General features: G+C 37.7%; 1 protein-coding gene across 1 annotated transcript in view; it reads right to left on the bottom strand.

Annotated features, from left to right (window-relative positions):
- The window catches only part of GABRA4 (gamma-aminobutyric acid type A receptor subunit alpha4), a 63,277-nt gene extending 37,260 nt beyond the window's left edge, over positions 1 to 26,017 (bottom strand). The window contains exons 1-7 of the mRNA XM_036071962.2: positions 25,714 to 26,017; positions 25,196 to 25,314; positions 11,071 to 11,138; positions 9,850 to 10,070; positions 9,601 to 9,683; positions 6,938 to 7,081; positions 5,937 to 6,089 (exon numbers count right to left, since the gene is read on the bottom strand). Of these exons, the coding sequence (XP_035927855.1) occupies positions 5,937 to 6,089; positions 6,938 to 7,081; positions 9,601 to 9,683; positions 9,850 to 10,070; positions 11,071 to 11,138; positions 25,196 to 25,314; positions 25,714 to 25,799 (874 nt within the window). The 5' untranslated portion in view covers positions 25,800 to 26,017. The remainder of the gene's footprint in view (positions 1 to 5,936; positions 6,090 to 6,937; positions 7,082 to 9,600; positions 9,684 to 9,849; positions 10,071 to 11,070; positions 11,139 to 25,195; positions 25,315 to 25,713) is intronic.
- Between the last annotated feature and the right edge of the window lie 315 nt (positions 26,018 to 26,332).

Consider the following 26,332-nt stretch of genomic DNA (forward strand, 5'->3'; position numbering starts at 1 on the left):
ATTGGACTGGTGTTAGTATCTGAGCCAACATACCTGAGAAAGTCAACACATACACCTAACAGGAAGTGTGACTCATGAAGCACTGATTCTCAACCAGGAGTGAGAAGTTGATAGCACTGTCATTTGGAGCATCAGAATTTCTGGGATAGGCATGGCCCATTGCTATGGAGAATCGTGACCAGAAAAATCATGAATCATAGATACTTATAACTGAATATTACCTATTGAATTAAGATAATAATAAAATAATAATCTAGTTGTGAAAGAGCTTCATTTATAAAAAGCAATAAAGGTATATTTCTGGAAAAATAGATTTCTAGAATAATTTGGTTTTAAAAATACTGGACATCTACCGTGCATCAGTTTGTGGTAGGCAGGAAAATCTTTGCAACAAGAATAGAGGTACTTCTCTTTCATCAATAGGTTTCTGAAGAATATCATCTCTGGGGAAGCCTTCTCTTCCACCTGAAAAAAAGGTTAGCCCCCATTCTCAGTGGAAAAATTCCACTTGTCACTGGAGCTATAGAGAACTCTGTTATTTAAGGATGCTAATAGTTGTCTCTTTGTGTATCTTTGTCTATCTGCATATATAATCTATGTTATCTAGTTAAGCTTTGGAGATTTCTGTGAGAATTTACTATATCCATTTAAACTCATTCTAGGGGCACCTGAGTAGCTCAGTTGGTTAAGTCTCTGCCCTCAGCTCAGGTCTTGACCCCGGGGTCCTGGGATGGAGCTCTGCATTGGGCTCCCTGCTCAGTGGGGAGTCTGCCTCTCCCTCTCCCTCTGCCGTCCCCCCTGCTTGTGTGCGCTCTCTCTCTGTCAAATAAATAAAATAAAATCTTTAAAAAAATAAATAAAAATAAACTCATTCTATATAATGTCCAGAATTGTTCCTGAATTGAGGATGGTGATGATGATGATGATGATGAAAAAGGCACCTAAACTATATACTCCAATCCATGTCAATCCTTCACCAAAAGCCAAATAATAACATGTCAAACTGAAGAGACAGTGAGCCCCATGCAAGAGTAATAGAATAATAATATTTGAAATTAGGGAGAAATTATATTGTCTCCCCAACTCAGCATTTAATTATATTCTGCCTTGTTCCCTAATTGTTCCATGCATGTAGGCCTGTCTCCACAACCTAATTTAGTGTAGCTTCCTCGAGGGCAGAAATGTCTAACACTGCTTCAGGATTTACCATACTTCATATAATGCTGGATACATGATAAATGCATAGTAAATAAAAACTCATTTTTTCACCTCCTCACCCAATCCATTTCTTCTCCAGTCCCTTCTGAATTGTCAATGTTTAGAAAATAAAAAATTAGAGCAACTGTGTGGTGTATAAGCTATAGATCTTTTAAAAATATTCCATAAACTCTACAGAGAAAGAAACTTGAGGATTTGGTTGTATTCCCTTTTTAAAGAAAAAAAGTGTGATGTTTTAGAATTTATTCATCTAAAACAGATTTTTAAATGTTTGCTGGGTCAAATATGGAGATATTGAAATAGCTACGAAAATGGAGTACTGTGAATTTATTGGACTTCATTTCAGAAAGAAATCCTAGAACTTTTAGGCCTCCTTTTGATCTCAGAAAAATGGCAGCATTCCCATACTGCCTGTGAGATGTAAATTAACTGAAAATTCTAGCTACAAAGTTTGAGGATAAATCAAAGTTTTTCTTCTTATTCATAAAAATTTAAGTTTAATGGCCTATTAAGAATTCAAAACTCTTCTACAACTTCCTTGTGTATATTTCCTCTACTATCACAGAAATTATGCTGAAAGCACTTGGAAATAAAATATGAACAGTGCAGCCTAAATAAGAATACTACTCAGAACTCAGAATAATGTGATAACCAAAAAGGAAAACTCAAACTCAAATATAAGCGATTTAGGATTTCTCAGGTTGCTTTGAACATTTTTTTTTTGGTACCAGAACAACTTCTCCTGCAGACCTGAAGTAGTGGTCTTCATCTCCTGCTGTCATGTGAAGAAATTCCCTTATCAGTGCTAAGCAAGCAGGATATTAATGCAATTATTGAGCCTTGAATCCCAAAATTACTTCCTGATCACTAAGGAGGGTAGATCACCAAGTTCATGAAGATGTTAAATGATGCTGTGGACATAAATGCAAAAAATATGTGGCCACTTTCCACTTCTCTTTCACTGGTTTGAGTCAATTTGATTTGAAAGTTTGTAAAAGAGCCCTCCAAATATTGTGATTCATATCTTATGACTGTTGGCAAAGTTAGGCAAGTAACCTATATAAACAATCGGCTAAGTTGCCGTCCTTTTAGACAAAAAATTTTCTCCACCTTGTGGTCAAACTTAAAGAAAGCGCTAGCATGACAGGAATGTGCTTCTTACAGCTGTTTTTAGACAGAGCATTTGGTTAAATAAACACCAAAAGAGTAGCAAACAGAAGCCAACCCTTCAGATAAGGAGACATGCTTCCTCTGCATCTAGGAAGACAGTGCATCTGCTCTAAATGGCTTAATTGGCATCTACCCTGAAAACATTTCAACAACCACAGAATTTTTTTTGACATGTTCAAGTATTGATTCCAGTACCTGCTTTTATAATGCTGAATATGTACCATATTGGCTGGCCCAGGAGCTGGGAGAGGACGTGTAAGAGTAGGCTAAGGCTGTTCAAGAGTACATCTTTGGCTGGCCACTCCAAGAAAATGAACTAGTAATGATTTAGATATGCCAGCTGGCATTTACTCTGGTTTAACATTTTACTATACTGGAATAATTACAAGACTTAAAGGCATACAACTTTGCAGATAGAAGGCCTTTGGAGAGAATTTATCACACTCTGCTTTTCATATTTACACTAATTAATTTGGGGGGGGGAGAAGAGGAGAGTCTATTTTTCCATGATCTCTAGTGACATCCCTGATCCAACATATCCTCTCCCAGAGTGAAGAGGGAAATGAAAATTAGGGAAAAGAAATACTAGTCCAAAATTAATTTTTTACTTAAAGCTCATACGAAATAGATTGCTAATGTTCCCCAAATACTTAAAACTTAACTTCCTTAGGAAAATGCCATCTCAGTGCCTCAATGAACAGTTTAATAATTACCATTCTGATACATCTTAGGTCTTTGAAGACTTAATTGTTGTGCATAATTTCCCTGGTCAATCAAAACCAACATCTTGGCACACGAGCACAAGATAGGCAAATGTCACAGTTCAAATGGAAAAAGCTACCCACGAATTATCTTCAGCACACATCCATCAATCTCACTCAGAAGCTCTGGAATACTCCACAAATGCCCACATCCTCATACTTCCTGCGAAGACAGAACGGCAGAGTAGAAATGGCAGGGTTCTCGAAGTTAGACAGAAATTGTCCTGGGTCCATCATTTCTAAGTATGTGACTTTATACAAGTTTCTTGATTTCTTTGAGTTATTTTCCTTATCTGTGAAAAACTAATAACACCTACGTTGCTGAGTTATTGTAAAGATTACATAAGATGGTAAATCTTATCATCATTATTATTAGTACTACCAGTATCCTTGCTACATGCCACTTAATTTCCTTACAGTGTCTTATCTGTTGGAGATGTTGGTGGGTACTAATGTAATCAATGTTATCCTTCTCCACACCACTGGAAATTTCTATTGTTTGGGGGACAAGTGAGATAGTACAGTGGCTACAAGTTTGTATTCAACCAAAAAAGCTTTTGAAGCTTATCAAACAATCACAATAACTATAAAATACAGGGGACATTCATATTATAGTATCAAGTAGTGATTCTTAAATGAGGTAGATGGTAGCATGGACTATTATAATAATAAATACTTAAATAAAATGTATTGTGCGATAGGCTTTGTTCCAAGTGCTTTATCCAAATTAATTCAATTTAATCCTCATAGAAACCCTATGAAGTAGGTACAACCATTCATCCTGTTGCAACACACGAGGAAATGAGCAGAGGTAACTCATTGGCGGTTTACAGCAAATCAGTGGTAGACCTTGTGGTTAGAACCGAGGCTGCCTGGCTGCAGAATCTGTATTAAGACACTATTGCCTCTTCTTCAGATGCACAAAGGATGGGTCAATATTTTCTGCTCTAGATAGTCTTTAAGGTCATGGAGAAAAGATGATAATATGTGTATCAGCGGTTTTATTTTTATTTTCTGATAATAATTCCTGAAATATTGGTATGATTTGTGCCAGGGAAAGTGAAGGGAGTTTGGTCTGTGCTCAGCCTCCGCAGGGACTTCCTGCCCCGTCAGGCTGACTCTGAACGTGATATGTAAAGACCCAAGTCTACTATACACACTAGATGAGGTAAGGAGCATAAAGGACCTAGCAGAGTGCCGGGTATTATGCAATAACAGTAAGTGTTTTCCTTGAAAAGCAATTAAAAATCAAGGAAGCCAAGTCGCAACAAAATAAATCTCCTCCATGTGAGAGAAGTATGAGAGAGAGAGTAACGAATATGTACTAAGTTCACCGTGTGCCCTGGGATAAGTACTGAACATCAGTCTAACTCCTCACCAGTCCATGAAGGAGAGATGCATTAAGATGGAGATGTATACGGATGGAGAAAATAAGTGCCAGATTCCGGTTTCAAACCCCAATCTATTATAGTCCCAAGCTTAGATTTGTTATTTGCTCTTTCATTTTTACACCCATTTTTATAGGTAAAATTTATTCAACACTTGCAATGTGCAGTTATTCTTTAATTGAACTCTCACAACTCTATGAAGTAAGTAGTGCCATGAGACCCACTCGCTGCCCTCCTGGGGTCATACCCTGCCCCCAGCATTGACCCTTCTGTAATAGTTTCCCCAGTAGGGTTCTTGAGTAAACCTAAGATTAAGGGGGGGGTGCAGATGTCTACGGAAAATTTCCTCATGTTCAGAGGCATTGAGGACACTAAAACACCTGATCAGTTCTCTATAAGGATGGGGAAGCGGGATGAGAAGTTCCCACTTCCCCCAGTTTCTTCTCACCAGCATCCCTCCTGCTGTTGTGTGAAAAGGGATATTATATCATGGCTTTGATCCTACCAACTAGAAAAAGCAAAGGAAGAGTAACATCTCTTGTGAGGATTGTACCTCCAGTCCAGACCAACTGTGAACATTTTCCCTCTTATCCTACTACTGAATGCTTTTGCTACTCACAATCAATAGAAAAAGAATAGAGAAATATGTTAAATTGAATAAATATCATTATAACAAATTGTATTATTCAAAAGCATGGCTGATATACAGAAGACTTGTTCACAGCTATAAAAATTTAAAACTGATGTGCTCTGGACCTCATATAGTTAAGAATATGATATATAGGAAGCCACTATAAAAACAAAAAGAAGAAAATACGCCTGTGTTCAGAAAAGAAAAGATGGAGATAAAATATAACAATGAGCTAATCAACTAAGCATATAATGCCATCCAACTCGATGCATTTAAACCACTGGCATTTTGTTCCTCTTCATTAAAAGGCAAATTATTCTAAGGCTTTCGTATTCATTCAGCCGTGACTTTTATTTGTTTTATTTTAAGTTCCCACTGCATTGCATTTTAACACCTAGATATGATTTTAATTCAACTACACAGCATTAAGGTAGGAGCCCAAGAATATCACGAAAAGTGAAATCATACCCAGATTCCCACTTGGTCTGATCTGCCTGGTCTCAATAAGGGAAATACGATGAGGCCCCAAAGGAAGGGACAGCCTACCTATATCCCCTCAAACCTTATTTGTATTGACTGGGTAAAAATGAAAGTTTATGAAAAAAAAAGAAAAAAGAAAGAAAGCTATGTGATTCTTTTCTCCATACAGCTGGACATATTACTGTTTAATATTTTCTTAGAAAAAAAATGACGTCTAAGAGCTATTCCTGTGCATCGTGATCAAAATATAACGCAAACAAAAATACCCACGAAATGAATTGCACTTACCAAATACAGTCCTAGCTGGAACTGATTCTTTGTTTATCCAGAACGAAACTTGAGAAAGAATCACTGTCATAATACATGGAATGTATGTCTGAATCATAAAGTAACCCATCTTCCGTCTGAGGTGGAAATAAACTGTCATAACAATATATTCACCTACAAATAAAACACAAGGAAAATGTATTATTGGTTATGCAGGCAATTAGTCAATGACTTCATAATCATATTTCAGATTAACAAACAGTATTTCAGACAAAGAATGATCTGTTGTGCATTGCAAGCAAGCTGAGAAACATATAGCTCCTAAGGAGGAAATTATATTGAACATCATTACGCAGAAACACACTTTTGTTCTATATAGTGGTTAAGCAATTTAACAAATTAAGCTACAACTTTTTAAAATTCTTGCAGTGTTTTCTATTTTAAAGATCTGGTACTGCGAAAGCGATTAGCCTTCAATTTCGGAATTTTTTTAAAAGCAGAATTTAGACCTCACTTTTATGGAAAATCACTAGAAAAAAAATGGAAATACACACACTTGAAAATCTAAAGCTTAATTTTGGAAAGAATTGAAATACTCAGATATACGTTACATATACATATATGCTTTGAGAGAGGCTGTCTTAACTGCCTTAGTTTTAGGAAAGAGCTGTATTTCTAAATGTTATACATATGAAGAAAAATACAAAGAGAAACGTATAACATAGAGACATATATAACATCCCTGAGTTCAAGCATCTTTTATGGGCATTTAGACAAAAATCTAAAAAGCTAATAAGGGAAACAAACTATAAGATTTCTGGGAGCTATTGATAAATATTTTTAATGTGACATCTGAAAGCGACATATTAAGAAAGTTACTTAGGAAAGCTGTGGCCTTATTCTCAGACTGTGAAGTCCAAGATTCAGAAGACTCAAATCCCAAAACGTGGTTTTCAATCCCACTTGCAGGCTGGACAATTAATGCCAAGTAGCATATTGACTTTAATCGTTAAGCATCTCACCCGTAATGGACTTGATAGTTTCACTTGATACGGTTTGCCCCACCAAGTCATACTGGACTAAGCTGGAAGACTCCTTTGGAACTTCCACTGATTTCTCAGGACCTTTTGTCCAGGTATAAATCATCTCACTCTTCGGATATGCATCTGAATGAGAGCCCAGAATGCGATTAGATTTAATGGTCCTTTTTCATCAGGACTGACGGTCAACACTTAAGAATATTACACATGTTCAAGAAAGATGGAATAAAAGGAAACAATAATCATTATGATTTATTCAAACATGCTTAATATTTAGAAAACTGTAGAGATTAAATGAAAAGCGTTGCAACTCAGCATATTTCTTGTTTTTACGTCAAAGGATTGGAGAAGGAGAGACTAAAACTAAGGCAACTTAAATGTTATATACGCATCAGTGCACTTGGATGTGCTTCCATACTAATAGGATAAGCAGTTGAAAAACAGAAATCATGCTCCTCCACCAAAAAAAATATTTCCTTCCACTCTAACTCAATTCTAGTGCTTGACCAATACTGACTTCTTCCACCCAAGGCCGTTATGCCAATTAGAAATGTACCAGATGCTGTCTATAATAATACAACAATAAAACCCAAACCCAAACCAAATCCTACTGTTGGGAGAGCTCTTCGGGGGTCACCTATTCCAGGCTGCCTCTTGGCAACACCCATGTTGTTTGGGAACCATTCCGCAGCGACAACTGGTTCTGCTGTTCCTAAAGCTCTCCAGGGACTGTAATTACGCAACCAGTTCCGCTACCTTTCAACTCTTACAATCAGGACATTTTCCCTTCCGTCTTCAACAAATCCCTCCCAGCGGCAATTTAAGCCCATTTTCTATTATTCTGTGTTGAATTCGAATGGAAACCAGCTGCTTGCCTTACCAGTCTACCCACAACAGATAGCTTGGCTCACACACAAGGAAGCCCAAAAGAACCATGATGAATTGGTTCCCTCCACAAACCTTCCTAAAATGGCTAGAGCACAGTAGGTCCTCAGTGAAATTGCTTAATTCTACAAAGGAGCTGATACCTAGGGAGACTATTTTTACAAATGATTTCACAAAACGAACTCTGAGGCTTGTTTTGCCATTTAGCAGTAGACATTTAAAAGACCCCGAATACTATGTTCCTGCCCTTGATATTCTAAATCAGGTATCCTTCTCTTGGCTATTCTACCTTGATAGAATAACCTTGCTCTTAACGATTCAATATTTCAGGCAGGAAATGGGGGCGTGGGCAAAATGGGTGAAGGCAATCAAAAGGTGTCTCTCTTCTTAATTCCTAACCCAAAAATTCAACTTCCAAAGAGTGATTTCTTTATTTAGCACAAACCCTGATTGAGTATCAACTATGTTCAAGTCACTAGGAAGAGTGCTGTGTATGGGAACCAGAGGGGGCTGCATGGGAAAGAACTTCCCATAGATAAGAACTACCTTGGGGGAAAATTTAAATTATTACAGTACCAATGCGTTTTAATTCTGCCCCCAGTGAGATGGCCCTTTCTGTCTATGTATTTTTTTTTTTAAATCTTCTCTCATTAAGTCACTGGTTAGGGAGCAAATGACTCTCTCTAGAATTAACTTAGCTCACTGAATACTGTGATTACTAGGGGTTGTAAAAGAAGGGTGATGGCCAATTCTCATTAAGTTAAGCAGTGAGCAATGGTAATAGCAGGCAAAAGTTTCACAATCAGTATACTAAGGATCTGAAGCAATAATAAAAGCTAGCACCTATTTTTGGTAGATTCTGATTGAATCAAATATTTGCGGCAGGCCTTAGAAGAGGCAACCTCATTTTTCGGCCATCTCAGAGAAGGAAGCTTAGGGGAAAAGAATTCCATATTCTTTTCTACCCATTCATTTCACCTTCTCGCCTTTACTTCCTCAAAATATGCCCAATTCATCTACCTCACAGCTTCTCCTCTAGTACCATCCTTGTCTAAGCCACTGCCATCTTTGATGGTACTAAAGCAATAGCCTCCAACTCTTCTCTGCGTCTACTCTAACCTCCCTACAATCCATTCTCCATAGAAAAGCTGAAATGAAGTTGTAAAATGTCAAAGAATGCCAAATCCCCTAGTAAAACCTTCCAAGGGCTTTCTATAGCATTTACAATAGAATCCAAACTCCTTAACGTGGTCTATAAGGTGATATATTATCTGGCTCTGTCTATGTATCAGACCATACCTCCTCCTATGCTTTCATCATGCTTCAGCCACTTTGATACCAACAGCGTCGCTGATAGTATCCAGCCCTTGTCATTTCAAGAAACCCTGAAACTTCTCTCACCTTTTTTCAAATCTGCCTTAAAGAAGACTGCTTGTAACAGACACTGTTCAATTACTCCCCTCCCCGTTAAAAATCCTTTGTACTTTCTTTGTTACACCACCAACATATGGAGTCCAGGAGTCCCTAAATTTCACCACTGACCACCAACCTATTATTAATGAGTCAGTCTACCTAGGCTATCTGTACAAACAGATTTTTGGTTTTTGGAAATGGGTTGAAATAGTCTCCTCAAAGTCAAATCTTAGAGAGTTGTTGTCATGAACAATGATTTAAATGGATTATGGGAATCGTGCCCATATATAAATATCAGCTTGCATTAGGTAATAATAAATTCTAACAATATTTGCACTGTAACTTACAACTTCCAAATTTCAAAGGGCATGCATGACCATCCATGGGGAAATCCACCAATCTCATGGGACACTCTGCACTTATGGTGAGTCTAAAGTGGAAAAATACAATTAACATTAGCTCTCACTTTAAAAATGATTTTATGACACCTAAAATGAGAAGGATGGAAAGCAGGAAGGAAGGACAGAAAGAGGGAAAAAGGGAAGGAGGGAAAAAAAGCATAAAAAGGGAAGAAGGAAAAAGAAAAAAATGACTACCTCATTGTGTATAAAATAGTGCCATTTCTCATAATTCTAAAAAGTTTATTTGGAGCTGTCATATTATGTGAAACAGATTTCTTTCCATTCCTGAAGAAAGTATCAGGGGTCCATACTTTTGTTACCATCATATTGTTCAATCTCAAAATTTCAATGGGGCCATCATATTTTAGTCTTTTGTCAATCCATGTCTGTCTGAAGAACACATCCATTGTGTATTCCTAGGGAAATTAGTTTGTGACATATTCAAATCACAGATGACTACACATAAATATGCATTAAATTCTAGCCTCCTTCCCACTCATTAAAAAAAAAAAAACTACCCAAATAAAAACAAAATTAATAGGAGCAGAAATTTTCTTAAATCAATAGAACTAAAAGATTCTCAGCAATTAAAGCATGTTATGTCCATCTTGATACCTTAATCTTCTACTTTATTAGATAAGTAAATTACCATACACATGAATCATTTGAGAGTAATTACTATAATTTAATAAAACTGCCAGTATCAGGTAATTACAACTGTACTTTAGACCAGGTAGCAAAATTAGTAAGTGTAACAAATATCACGGCATAATTGATCATAAAATTGTAGGCATCTCTAAGACAAAGTAAAATATGTAAAAAGTAATTTTATATTCACAGAATTTATTAAAGTTAGCCTAAGAGCCTCGGGTCAAGGAAAAAAGTAAAGTTGGCCCTTTGACTTTTAAACTACATATATTTAATATTAGAAGGCACAACTGAATGGATGAATTCATCCTGATCAGGTGTTCTAACCTCTTTAAGCATGAGAGAGAGGTAGGGCGAGAAGGGGTTGGGGTGGGGGCAGGGAGTGAGCAATTGGGCCAACATGGAATACTAAATGCAATTAGGACTACAGTATAGTTTCATACAAAAACTAATTACACTTTTCAATTTTCTCCTCTTCAATAATTTTCTAAGGGAAAAAATTACTACATAAAACGTTGTGCCATGGAGACTAGTAATAGGAAAGTTCTTTTCTTTGTTGAGAATAATTCCAAACCAAAAAATATTCAAATGTTAGAGATGAAATGCAAATTCAATGTCTTAACTCCTTATAAACTTTTGAGATTAATTAGGCGGTTCTTTGACTTTCTAGCTGTGTGTGATTAACAACAAAATAAATATTAATTGCCCTCTCTTCTGCATGTTTACTTCCAAACCTCAAGAGGTACACTGAATTTCCCAAATACCTACCATTTCAACATCAGAGACAGGTCCAAAGCTGGTGACATATATGTCAGTTTTTACTTCTGTAACAGGACCTAGTAGGTATGAAGTAAATGAGTGAAAAAAATTACCAATTTTATAGGCAAGGAGGATAATTAAAGAGTAAACACAGATATGATATATCATGTTTCTATGGCATCTTAAATTTTCAGTGAGATAATGCATCTCTCCAAAAATAAAAGAAAATGTAGACAAAAGAACAACAGAACCAGAAAGCTGTGTTTATTTACAGGCAAAACAAAACAAAACAAAAAACAAAACAAAACAAAAACGCACCCCAATTACTTAGGGAAACCTTGTTTCTTCAAAAATACATCACCTCCGGGCACTGTTATGACAGGCAGTGCAGGGAACAAAAGCTTTTAGCCTTTGTAATTTTTTATAGTCCGTCATCTGATTGGCCGTTAGTAAAGAAGTGAGCTGTTAAAAAGAGGAAACGTAGCCACAGAGTGAGGAGATAAACCATAATAGTTGTAAGGGATGCATCTTTGGAGAGCTGAGAATTCTGGGAAATAATTTAAGCACAAAAAATGATTCATGTCACCTTTAACAATAGGCAGACCATCCACTGGTGACTGAAATCAAAGATAAACTCTCCTACAAGTCAGACCTATTCACTTCTTGCCACCTACTAGCCATTTGATCTTGGGCAGGCTATTGAACCTCTCAAAAGCAGCAACCACAGATATAGGCAAGACTGTTGATAGGGATCAAATGAAACTGCTCATATGAAACCCTGAACACAGTGACTCTCTTATAAGAGTACTTATTAAGTAGTAGTTTCTCTTTGCTTCTGATAATGGCTGCTACTGACATTCTTTCCCAGGCCTAAATAAGAATGGTTCAGAAACAAACACATAGGTTTGCTTGGCAGAAGAAAAAGGTGGGTGCATCATGACAATGGGGCTGACACAGATTTTAGACAAAGGAAAAGGGCCACAATCTGGGCTTAGCGTGGTGCTTAAAATAAGGAATTGTGGAATTTATATTTGGCTCTAACACTTTTTAAATATATGATCTTAGTCAAGTCATGAATCCTGATAGGTAAATGTTTTAATGAGTATTAACTGAAATTATAAATGTAAATGACTTGTCCCAGTCTCTAGAATATAATGCACTCAATAATGATAGTAGTTATTATTATATATACCATTTTTTATTATTAATAAAAATAAAAAATTGTTGCCCTCTTGAACATCATTTCCTTAAATGATGGTTTATACCACTGTTTGGCTAAAAGTTAGATACTCCATACTGGAAAGAATAACATCTGTTATCAAGATGGACTATTTCCTTTGGATACTGGTTGGGCATTTGGATTTATGCCAAGAAAAAAAAAAGACAAAGAGCAGTTGGTATAGCTTAATGCCCTAGGTCTAAAGTTATCCTCATAAAAATGAATCAGAATATTTCTCCCTGTATAGGACAAAGACTGAGCCACAGGAAGAAAAATAGTTTGAAGGAGAACGAGAAAATTCTTTCGTAAATAAGTATCCTAAGAAAAATATATCTTTGTAAGTATAGTGAAAGAAAAAGTATAGATGAAATTGATCTATCATGAGCTTTCATTTAAAAAAAAAATAACACCTCTGAAAAACAGAGAAAATAAGTGTGAGAAGTTAATTGACTTTTTATTTGGATGATCAATTGTAAACAACAAAAATATGGTAGTAATAAGCTCATCAAACCAAAATGTTTCAGGAATAGATAGGCAATCCAAGAAGATGGTAATGTGTGTTGAACTTTAGAAGATAAGAGCTTTAACTCAAAGTGGTTCAAGAGTGGGACAAATCACTCTGCTAGTTTCTTAAGAACAATTATTAGAAGCACTAAGTTACTGCAAGTCAGAGCAAGGAAAGATAAGTTACTTAGAACAATTACGGTTGTATATGTCCTGACAACTGAACCATTTGTTTGACAAGATTCTTGAGAATTCAAAAGTTACTTTAAAGATCAATTTAGGGCAGTGGTTTTCAAACTTTAACTGGATCAGAATCACCCAAAGGTTTGTTAAAGTACAGAATGCTGGGCCTCACCCTAGCCCTGCTGATTTAGTAGGTCTAAGGTGGAGCCTGGCAATTTGCATTTCTAACAAGTTCTTAGGTGATACATTTCACTTTATTCTAGTTTACAGACAGTGTTCATCTGATTTCTAGAATAGTATTTACCAAACTATGTCCTGTAAAATATTAATACCGTAAGTGTTCTATGGGAGTAAGGGAAGTATAGGAGAGGAATTAGGTCAATGATATTTTTACTTACAAATTTATTTTAAGGGGTTTAAGGGGTGTGGGGTTATGCTAATTCTATAATTACAATGATTTTTATGATAATAATGGGTATTTTCAAATTCTTACATAATACTTCCTTAAAGATTCTTGAAAAAATATTTGTGTCCAGAATTACCATCTTAGTATTGGTTAGTTTGTTTGTGACATTATTCAGTATTTGCTTTATATAATCATATAGGTCTTTGAGATTGAGATTCTAAAAATATATGATTGGTAGAGGGATTTCATTTGGACATTCACTCAATAAACATTAACCGAGTGAGAACCTGCTGAGGGTCAGTTTCCATACTACGCCCTGGTGCTACAGTGGTTAACAAGACTTAAGAGTTCCCTGTCTCACTGGGTATTATATGTAAGTAATACATCACTAAATTCTATTCTTGAAACCAATATTACACTATATGTTAACTAACTAGAATTTAAATAAAAATTTGAAAAGTAAAATAAAATTAAATACAATAAATAAATAAATAAAAGAGTTCCCTGCCTCGGGGAGTTAACATGCTATTAGAAGAGTCTGAGTATAAATAATAAAGAAATAAGTTAAATGGAAGAATCTCTTCATTCATAAGAGGTACGAAACAGGCTGGTAATGGAGTAAGAGCCTGGGAAAGCCTAGATTTTTGAGCCACTCTTCAAAGCCGTGACTTTTAAACTCAGACCTGGAGGGTAAGTGTGAGCCATTGGAAGAACAGAGAGAATTGCCATTCCAAGCATAAAGTACTTCAGGGTAAAAGCTCAGAGGCAGGAGAGACTTTAGTGTGTTCAGGGACTAGAAAAGAGGCCAGTAAGGCTGGCGCAAACTAGGTAAGGAAGAGAACGATAAGAAATGAAAACCACACAAACAGAATGAAAACCAGAGTCAGTGGGCAGAGACCTACCCATGAGTCCATATTCTTAAGGGGCATCCTTTTAAGCAACATTCTTAGAATACACATTATAGTGACAGTTGTTAAAACTACATGGAAAAGAACTTGTAGAAATCCCGCTGACAGATGGGCAACACATAGAGAGGTTGTTATGGGCTGAATGATGTTCTTCATATATTCATATGTTAAAGTCCTAACCCCCAGTACCTCAGAATATGACTGTATTTGGAATTAGGGTCTTTAAAAAAAGGAAATTAAGTTAAAATGAGGTCATTAGGATGGGCTCAAATCCAATGTGACTGGTGCCCTTAAAAGAAGAGGAGATTAGGACACAGAAACACACAGTAGAAAGACCATGTGAAGATAGAGAAGATAGCCATCCACAAGCAAAGGAGAGAGGACTTAGAAGAAACCAAGCCTACTGACACCTTGATCTTGCTATTGTTTAAGTTACTCTGTCTGTGTTTTGTTATGGCCGCCAAACAAAACAATACAGAAATACAAAAGAAACAATTTTCCTCTGTTCTTTCCCAAAGTTTTCTCCCCCTGATATTCTGTACAGCTCTGCCTTAGGCTGTGAGGAAGTTTGATTTTTATCCCTTAATCATTGGAAGACCATCAAGAGTTTGAAGTAAGGAAATTATATGATCTGAATTATATATTTTATAAAATCACTCTGGCGATTGTATGGACAGTAAATTATAGAGAAGCAAGTGTAGAGGAAGGGCTCTTATAAAAGGCCGCCATACCAGCCAAGTTGAGAAATGATGATGGCCTACTAGGAATGAAGCAGTGGGGATGGAATGTTAACAGATCGAGGGGCATGCTGTGTGTCACTGCTCACAGGGAACAGGTTTTTTTCCCAAAGAGCAAAGAGCAGAGATATAATAATTCTATTTATTGAAGGCCTACTATGTGCCAGGTGGGATACTAGCCTCTTTCCATACACTATTTCATTTAATTCTCACAACACCCTCCAAGGGTGATACTATGATGAGAATCTTATGGATCTGGAAGCTGAGCTCACAGAGTTTAAATACCATATGCCAGAGCCAGAATTATAACTCCCTCAAGTAAGTTCTAGCTTTACTATGCTAATGATATCATTAAATAATAAATCAATAATTAATTGCTTATATAATTTTCTATCTACTATATAACATGCCATATCTAAATTTCCTAAATTTTGTTTATGCATAGTTTCTGAGCTATGTTCTTGCAGCTCTTTCTATGCCTTTGCTCTTATCTTATTATAGCCTGTTTGAGTCTGTCTTTCTTCCCTTAACAGCAAAGACGAAATCTTAATCCTCTTTGAAGTTCCCATGCTTTGCACATACTAGGGGGTGAATAACTATGTGTTTGTGTTCTTAATAGCATCTCACTAGTGATTTAAAAACTTCCCAAAAAGAAAAATTACTTGGATTCATTTGTTACACCAGTTAAGCTAAAAATATTTCCTGATTAAAGCAGAAAATGTGTCTTATTTATATTTGTATCCTTTCCCAGAACTAATCTCAAGCCTTAAATGTAATAGGTTTTCAATAAATCAGTTTTCTATGAATAATGGTCGCTATGTAATTAAGAATAATTCTTAGAGACGCTTCCTCTAACTCTACTGTTTAGGACGTTCAAATCAACCTTACTAAGAGCATAATTACATAGAAACCAGATAATTTTGGGCTTGGAAGGACTTCTCATAATGTTATATGCATTTGTGTAACGTCAAAGACATATTTTATTTTAAAAATCCTACTTCTTTGGTAATAGGGAAATGTTTTTTAATCCCCAAAACGTAGTTGGCATTTTGCAAGGCAAAAAAAGTGATTTTCAGTAGTGTTTGAAAGACAGAGCCAAGACTATCAAGATGAAATTCAGAGGAATATTCCCATCTTATTAATGAATCTAACTTGGGTAGAACGTAGGAAAACTATTAACAGTGTATCAGACGATTTTCCACTGCTAACTTTACTTCAGCTGTACAGACCTGGTCAAAGGATATAATGATTTAATTTCTTCTCCAATAAGAGTGTCCAATTTGCTGTAACACCAGGAGAAAGACCTCAGATATTTTGCTGATACTGAAACATGTCAATCCTTGTTCATAATGTGTCCCCAGCTACCCACTTGAGGACATATTTCTGGTTTTTCAGCCACCTAAATTCATGCATCCAGCTACATCCTACAAAACACATTGTTTATAAAAATCAAGAGGCTTAAAGTACTTAGGACATACAATAACAATAAGGAATCTTGAGTGATATATTTAAAGAAATATCTAATTTTGTTTGTCATAAAATAATACAGAGATGCTAGCCTTCTTACAGAGTAAACAGAGAAGAGATATCCATTGACATCACAGAGAAAACAGAGAGCTATCAAGTTTTACTTAGATGACATTAAAGATTAGTGCTTCCTATGTCCTAGGATCCTTCTATCAATCCAGGTCAACCTTTTAAATGATTAAAGTACTTAAATACATAAGAAGAGCGTTTTAAAAAACAATGAAATATGGGCAAAAGATGAAAATGTTCTTCACAGAATGAAAATTCTTGTAGGCAATAAAGGTTTGAAAAGATGTTCGACCACATTAGAAATCAGGAAATTCTAATTATTTCACAATCAAATGCTATTTCAAGTATTCCATACACATATACATACATATATATGTATGTATGTATGTACATATCCATATATATATATATATATATATATCCATATATTCCATATAGATGTATGTATATGTATATGGTTGAAGGTTTTGTGGATCCTGAATCTCATATTCATTGTAAATGAGAGTTTGAATTTGTAAAACCACCACAGAAAACAGTTTGGCATTATCTCATCAAGTTGAACTCCCACTTACACTAAGATCCAGAAAAATCCATTCCTGGATATATATGCAAAAGAAACTTTTGCACATTTACAGCAGGAAATTTGGGCCAGAATATTCACAGCAACACAATCTTGGAAATAAGCAAAATGCCTACTGCCAACAGAGAAGATGAATAAACTGGTTCCTATGAAGTGGAAATATCACACAGCAGTCAAATGAATGATCTATAGCAATATGCAACAGCAAGAATGAATCTTAGCAATACACAATTAAGTGAAAAAAAAAAACACCAAAAGCTAATATATAACATGTTCAAAACCATTAAATTTTTGTAATTGAAATTTAAAAAAAAATAAAGTTGAGCTAAAATAATATTCAAAGGAAAACTATGAAATCATTTAAAAAGGACTCAGAATGGTGGTTTCTGTGGGTGGGGCAGACAGGAAGAGAGGATGAGGGAGACTCCCTAGCAGGATGAAAGTTGTCATGGTTGTGCAGTTTAATGATTGAACTGCTATGTTTATGATATTACAATGAATGAATGAATAGATGGGTGGGTGGGCGGATAAAAAGAAGGTTACATGTGGAGCAATAATGAGAGTAATTGTTAAACAAGTATTATTAATTCAGAATCCAATTCTGTACACAAGAGGCTTTTAAAAAAAGAAATACAATAAAAAGGCCTAGAAAGTAATATAATGCAAGTTGATGTATTTTTCACCCAAAAGAAAACTAACAACCCAGTGAAATATTATCTCCATAAAGTTACTAATAGCCTATATCTAGATTTTACAGTGCCTATCTGGGGAAACACGAAATATACTTGCCCTAAAGAAAATGCAAATATATGATAGTGACGGTACATCTTTTTTGCTAAACCGAAAAAATAACAAAGTAAATTTGTGTTCCGGGTTCTGTAGTCTCTTACCTTCTCAAGGCGTCTTTCTTTCAGTTATCCCTTCCCTCCATTGTAATATTACATTATCCCCTACTAGATTATTCCAGTAGTACACAGATGTATTCTGATATTTCTAATCTTAAAAGAAGCAACCTTCCCTCTTTCTCTTCCCTTTCACATTTTGAACTTCTGGAAAAAAAAAAAAATCCATACACATTGCCTCTAATTCTTCCTTTTCTATTCACTCTGTCATCTATTGTAACTTGCTTTTCATGCTCAGGAGCCACTAAAATTCCTTTTGTCAGTATCTTTAGTTTTCCCTATCTATAGCATTGTTTCCACAGACTTTAAAAAATAATTTAATTTCTCTCATGTTTAAAGAAGCTCTCTTGATCTGACTTCTCCTTCCACTCACCACCCCATTTCTCTGCTCCCCTGTACAAATATCCAGAGATTCCTCCCCCCGAATCAGACTTTCACACCCATCACACCACCAAAGCTGCTCTGTCAAAATCACCGAAGAGGTAGATATTGCTAAATGTAGTGATGAAAATCTTAAAAAAAATAAATAAATAAAATAAATGTAGTGCTGAATTTTATGTTCTTATCTTTCTCAATCTCTCAGGAACATTAAGAAGTAAATGATCAACCCCACCTCCTCTTTTTACTTACCATCCAGTATGCATACCCTGAGATTCTCCTCCTACTTCAAAGGCCACTCCTCAGTCTTCCTGGGACAGAGATTCTTCCCAACTCCCCACCTCTTAACACTGGCGACTTCAGACTTCTATACCTGTATCTCTTCTATATCATCCTTAATCTCTTGATGGTCCCTGTAGTCTTATGGCTTTAAGTACCATATATATTGACCTACCAATCATCCCTGCTTTCCAGATTCATCTCCACTTAATGTCCAATAGGCATCTCAAACTTAACAACAAATTGTTCATCCATACCTCTAATCTGCTTCTGCCACACTGTTGGCAACTCTATTTTTCTAGGTGTTCAAGTCAAAAACTTTGGAATCAGACACCTCCCTTTTTCTCACACTCCACATTCTAGTTGTCATTAGTGGACTAGCGCTTTGAAACATAGCCAGAACATGATCATTTCTTCCAACTTTACAAGCTTCATGCCTCCAGCTTGGTCAAGACGTCCATTATCTCTCGCCTAGTTAATTGTGAAAACCTCTCTGCATTTGCCCTTGACCCTGAGCGCCTTTTGTCACTACAGCAACGAAGGTGAGTCTCTAAAAATTAGGCAGTTCAGCGTTTGCCCCTGCTGGAATCCCTCTAATCACTTGTGATCTGACTCAGAGTAACAGCAAAGTCTTTACCAGGTTGCAAAGCTTTACACACCCTCATCTTTGGATCAGATGAACCCCTTCTTACTCCTCAGTCCTGTTAAACTGGACTGCAGTGCACTGACTTCCATGCTCGGCACTTTCACACATGGAGTCTCTTCTAACCCAAATGTGACTTCTGCTTTTACCGACTTAGGATCATTGCTCAAAATATCACCTCCTCATTGAAGTTTGTCCTACTACTTTCGTTAAAAGTGCAACCCCTCCCCTGCTTTTTAATACTCCATAGCAGTTATCGACTTCTGACACTCTATATTTTACTCATCTTTGTTGCTCATTTTCTGTCTTTCACTAAATTGTCAGCTCATGAAGGCAGGGAACAGCATCTCTTTTGTTTACTAATGCATTTCCCAGCGCCATCCTAGAATAGTGCCTGGCACATATTATATGATTAATAAGGAGTTGATGAAAAGTGAATGAAATGAAACATCTCCACGTGGCCAACCTTATATTACTTAATCTTAGAAGAATTTGAGAGGCTTCTCATCCCTCCTTCCTAAGACATTCCATTCTCTTGACTTCTAGAACTTCACACGCTCCGAGTGCCCACCTATATCACAGTCATCCTCCTCTGACAAGTCTACATTTTCTGCCCTTCCTCAGTTGTTAATGTTCCTTGAGGCTTGGCTCTGGGCTCCTTGACCTTTCTATACTCCTCTCTAGGCATCTATTCTCACAGCGTTATATGCTGGTGACCCTCCTGCATATCTCCAGATAAAAGTCTTGTCTGATATCCAAGTATGTACAACCAGTAGGACTCCATATAGGTATTTTAACACTCTTAACATCTCCGCACCTGATTTCTTGATTTCACCCCCATCTCTCTTCTCCCTCCCTCCCCTTCTCTCTAATTTAAAGAGAGCCATCCTCTACCCATTTTCTCAAAATAAAAATCCAGGAGTCATGTTTTACTTCTCCCTTTCCTTTACCACCCATATGAAATCCATCACCAATTCTTTGTTGAATTATACCTCCAAAATATATCTCAATTTTTCCACTTAAATCTATCTTTACTACAACTACCACCTTATAACAAGCACCATTAACTTAATGAAGAGAACCCCCCCACCCCAGAAAAAACTTTTTCATTGGTCTCCTTGCTTCCAATATGGCTCAACCTCTATATCTAAGTCTTTCTTTTTATTATGCAGCGGCCAAAGGGATCACGTTACAATCTGAGTCACACCAAGTCATTCCCTCCACCTAAAAAACTCCAGTGGCTTCCAGGTTCACTAAAAGAAGGATCTAAACTCTTTTACAAAAGGCCCTGAATGCTCTGGCCTCTGCTTACCACAAAAAGCTAGTCCTGTGAGATTCTTCCTCTTGTTTTCTTACTACCTTCCCAGAACTCCTTTCACCAGACTTCCTTCACTGTCTGAATCACACTAACTTACCATCTACCTTAGAATCCTTAAACTTGCTTTTTCCTTGTTTTTTCCTGCCTGAGAACAACTTTTGCTTACCTTTTCCATGTCTGTCCCCCTTATGGCTCAACTTACAAGGTTTTCTTCACCACTGCATCTGAAATAGATCCTTTACTCAGTTAATTCCCTGTCTTAGCATATTATTAGATTGTTCCACAGCATTATCTTTAATATTTTGTTATTTGTTTCTTTGTTATTTGTATCTCTCTACACTGCTTAGCTATAAAGTTCACAAGGGCCTGTGTCTGATTCAGAATATCTTTACAACCTCACCTTGTTCCTGATACATAGTGGTCTCAATATCTATTGGTTCAATAAATGAATGCATAAATGATAGTGACAAATCAAAAGAGAATGAAGCTTTCTTTTTCTGTTGCCCTGTGGATTTGTGTTCTTTTTCTCTACATATTTTAAAAAATCTATTCTCTGTAGACATTCAGTTAGTAAGGCTAGCACATGGTTAGTGCATTAATGTAATTTTAGGTTAGGATATAGATCATTTGAAAACTTTGCAAGAATATTTTTATTTGTGTGGGAAAATTATTCCAAATTTACCTAAGTGTATATACTCCTCCATATTTGCTTTCCCATTTTAAAATGTTATTAAAGCTTTAGAATAAAAGTTCTCATTTCACTCCTTTGGGGGAAATGTAGTTTTGCTTATTTTAATAACCTATTTAGGAACAAGGAGGTATGTTAATGAAAATTTCACCCTTGGTAAACAGAAGGATGTAAGAAAGCTTTAGAAGTGGATGTAGCAACAGACAAGCTGCCTAGTCTATTAGTGGCCTGTTAGTAGTTTTAGAGTTCTTGAGCAATTCATTGGAACTTTTCTCAGCCTCCCCTCTAACATAGGGATGATGCCCACCCTGCTTATCTCTTCGTGTTGTTATGAGAATCTTATTAAACATTGTATGCAAAAAGGTTTCCAAACTGTAGAGGACCCCACTAATGTGAAGTCCCGGCTATGTTGGCGAGCAACCTTGCAAAACTGACCTAATGGTCTGTTCCCATTTCAGGGAGGTTGTGGAAGATGATCTAAGGCAATTTTCGTTAGTTGAAGTATTTATTATTCCAGATCATGTGCCTCAAAAGATTGAAATGTACAAGGGTTGCATAATCTTTCAATAAATGGAAGTGGTGAAGGGCTGGCTTCCTAAGCTATCTCCTGGTGGTTAATACCTTAGCTATGCATTTTTAAGATGACATAGAACAGTGTTGAAAGTGGCTACGAGCACAGGGGAATGATTTTCTAGCTCCTTTGTGGAAGGGCTCACTTGTATGCCACTTCTAAAGTGCAAGCTACTTCAGGATGACAGCAGACTGATTTGTCAGAGTCCAAAAGAACTATACCCTTCAAAAGCCCCAATCTGGCTTCTCTCACCACGCTTCCTTCCTTCTCTTCTCACCTTTTCCCCTTTTCTTCTCCAATGGGAGAACGTGGGAGACAAGGGAGAGGAGACCCTGGAGGGATGAAAAGAAGAGAACGATTTCGGTTCCTTTTACTTCCCTGTTGCAAGCTGTGCCGCGGAGTTAAAAATATGTAATTTAGTTTCCAAATCTATTCCAACCCCTGCCGGCCTACTGAGCAATCACAAACCATCCAATTTCAATTCAAATCTTTGCTTTTAGCTTTATTTTAAATGGAACACAGCTAAGTTGTATAAACAGATATAAAGTAAATGCTCTACAAAGAGCAGAAGTAGGATTAAAGGAACCAGGAAGTAAATCTGTATTTATAGCATACTGGTCAAAATCTGAATTGTTTTCATTTTATTTTTAAAATACCAAACTTTCCACAAAGCATTGAAATGTCAAAGAAGGGACCAAACTTGTGGTATCCAAGAGTCTGTGCTAAGAATGTGTTTTCTTATTATTTTCAGTGATGCTCATTTATAACATCCTGTAAACAGACTGCATGGTTTCTGCAGGTGAGAATTGCTATTCCCCTGTCACATTTGGTATGCTATGCATTTACAGAGAATGACCCATTTCTAAAAAACTTTACCACAAATATTTATGAGCATAGCCCCAATGTGATATAGTAAATCTTTAATGATAAAGCAACTGCTAACACTTGAAGTAAGGTGAATTCAACGTCTTCCCAAAAAGCTATAAAAGTATCTCCAGGTGGGTAATGCAGATCACTTGGCAGTGACATGTAGGATGACTAATAATGCCCTTGAGACATTTCAGCAATACTGCAGCTAGCCAAAATCTAGTAATGGCTTACATAGATGGATTTCATTCATTTTTTTGTCTATATAATATTATGGGAGAGGGTAGTTGGTATAAAAGATGCATCTACAATGGATTCCCTCTTCTTTTTGAGTTATACTTGTATTATAACCACCTGGGCAGATATTATTTTAACTTTCATCATTTAATAATAAAACCATATCATCTCAGTTATAATTTTTCACTTTAATTTATGTTCAGGTACATCAATTCTCTAATAAATATTTAAACTCGTGTGATTTGATATTTCTGTTATTTTTTTCCTTACTTAAAATGTCATGTTTAAAACCTTTATGGGCAGATAAGTCCTCTTTTATTGATATAATATAGTCTTCAATGATATCACATCATCTGAAATATCCTCCACAGAATTATTTTTTGGATATAAAGTGATAATTTCCCAGTCACTTGTGAAAGATCTTGCATTGATAAATGATTCACTTCTGCAAGGAAACCTCTTTTCAGATTCGCATGAAGGCAAATGCCGTGCTGAGCATCCTACTGCTGGAGAGGCAATGTGAGAAGAACTAGGAGAATCTTTCATCCTTCTCATCCAGATTTATCACTGTCAACATGCAAAAATTCAATTAATACCCTCAATGACCCCCTATAACCTTCTCAATAAAATCCAGAAGAAAAGTTGGAATCAGAAGACCTGATTCCAGCCAACCATTAATATGTTATGTGTCCCGGTATAAATGACTTTCCATTTCTAATCTTCAGTGTCCTCATTTGTTAAATGAGCAGAAGCAGACTAATCAGCCTCCAAAAAATCATCCAGTTCCACTCTCTCCTCTAATTCTATTTTACTTCTGATAATTCTTTCAAACCTGAGACCATGTCTAATTCTGTCCTCTTTCACAGGACTGTCCTGCTCCCTTTCCCTTTCTCCATTCTCTCCTCATCCTATCTCCTATACGCTCTCAACAGGAAGCTTAACGTGCCCTGTGCTGCTAATATCGTGTGATGCTCGCCACGCAGCATCTGATGTCCTCTCAGTCTTCATGGGTTTGTCTCTTAAATATACAACCTGACCTGGTTTCACATCCTGCCCATGCCACTTACCAACTGTGAACTCGAACTGGTTACTTAACTTCCCAAGCCTCAATTTCTTCATCTGTAAAATGGGGATAGTAAGAGCTTACTCTCAGTAATGGCTATAAAATGCCTGGTATATATGAAAATTCAAATAAGTAAATACAATATTAGTGGTTATTATTGTTACTACTACTACGACTAGAGACTCCTTTAAGATAGAGCCTGCATCTTGTTCAACTCATTTCCCAGTGGATAACTAGCTCAGTGTAGTTGGAAAGAACATGGACTTGGTAGTCAGAAGACCTGAGCTGACACTTGGGGTGAAGTCATGTGTTCTCTTTGAACTGGACTGAGCGGGTGTTTGAGGGTAAGAATTGTATCTTGAGATTCTGCGAACACAGTGCCTAGCACAATGCTTGCCACATAAATTCTCATTATATAAGCAAAGGGAACATGAACATGCAAAAGAGCAACAGTACGGCTAGTGGATGTGCCTCTATTATAGTCATTATAAATACTTAAGGAAGAAATAAAGCTGAAACACCTCTGACTCCAAAGTCTTAGGAGGGAGGTAAATGCCATCTCCCCAAATAAAGTAAAAATTCATCCCACTGTGGAAGAGAACAGGAAAGGACTGGGTTCTCTAGCAGAGCAGGCAGCTTCGTGCCCCAGATTCATGTCCTAGGTAGAACACAGTGTCGAGGTTTTGGCAAAGGGACAGATACCACGTGGGAGGACAAGGGACTTCGGATCAGTTGCCTCAAGTGCAACCCGCTCTGAGCAAAGTGGCCAGGTGCTGGGGAAGTCCACTCTCAGGGCGCAGCTGGGCAACCGAGCCCCAAGTTCCCATTTTTTATTCTTTCCCTCCAACCTCCCCCACCCAGCAGTCAGGTCCCGGAAGGTAATTAGCGTGGGGGAGAGGCAAAGCTTCTGAGTCGGCAGGGAGATGGGAAAGTACTGGTGGGGGCGGTCTTCTTGTCAGAGGTCTCATCAAGGGAGGGGGAGGGAGAGAGAGAGGGAGAGAGATTGAGAGAGAGATTTTTCATTTTTCCACTCGAAGCATACCTAATGATACACAGACAGGCAGACCGAGAGAGGGACAGACAGGACACACTTGAGCATTTGAAATCGTTCATACCCCCAAATCCAGGACGCAGCCTGTTGTCATAACCATCGAGTAAGCTGTCCAGGATGCGGGTAAAATTTTCCGGGCATAATTTCTCCTCTTTTTGGTTCTGTCCTGGGGATTCGTTTAAACTGCGAACGCAAAAAAAAAAAAAAAAACCAAAACAAAAACTAAAACGGCAGAAGGGGTTGTTTTAAGAATCGATCACAGAACAGGTGGAAACAGGTTTATCTTCTAGGGAAAGAGTCTCTTGCCCCAAGCAGAAGGAAGCAGGTCTGAAGGATGGGGGACAGAGAAATGGTCAGGAAAGGCGCACCCTGTGCACACGCAGCCCAAAACCCATACTCTTCTTGCACCCGGTGCCCCGTCTGCTTTCCGCGTCTACTCGGTCACAGAAAAGCCCAGGTGCGGCCCCTGACCTTACAGCGGAGACAGGAGGGTCTGGTTTGCCCCGGGAGGGGCGGCGGCCGGCGGGGGCCCGGAGCTGGCCACTTCTCCACCCCTGTCCCTCAGGACCCCGGGGAACTCACCAAGCCGCCAGGCACAGGAAGTGCAGGAGGGCGAAACTGACCCGGGAGGACGTAGCGATCGCGGGTACCTTCTTGGCAGAAACCATCTTTGCAACATGCCATACTTTAAGCCTGTTCACGTTTCCAGGCTCTCAAGATGCCCTGAGCAGGGTGCGAGGCGAGGGCAGAGGCTCTCCGCGGCGTGCGCACACTCGCGCTCACACTCGCCCGCGCTCACACTCGCCCGCGCTCAGCCAGCCCGAGCGGCGGTGGGCGCGTGTGTGCACGCGGGCCAGGGGGAGGCGGAACCTGCCTTCCATCGCCCCCTCCTTTTCTCGCTGAGCTCCCAATGTGTATGGAGAGCTATGTATACCGCTCAACACCCTTTCGTGCCCGCACCGTGAGGCTTCCGAGGTTAACATTGGCGCGCTTGCACCGAAAGGCTGAGCAAGTTCTTTCCAACCTTTAACTCTGCCCCCCCCCCCACGACCGCCATCCCCAACCCCAAGTGGGTCCCTGCCCACAGCATTGCTTTGCCTTCACTTTTTTTCCCTCCTGACCCCCCTCCTTCCTGCTGGGATTTGGATTTCACCAATGAAGTTCCTCTCTCCTTAGGCTGGTTGTTCGAGGACCTGTTTTG

The sequence above is a fragment of the Halichoerus grypus genome, chromosome 3 (assembly GCF_964656455.1).
Source record: "Halichoerus grypus chromosome 3, mHalGry1.hap1.1, whole genome shotgun sequence".
In the NCBI taxonomy this organism is placed as follows: domain Eukaryota; kingdom Metazoa; phylum Chordata; class Mammalia; order Carnivora; family Phocidae; genus Halichoerus; species Halichoerus grypus.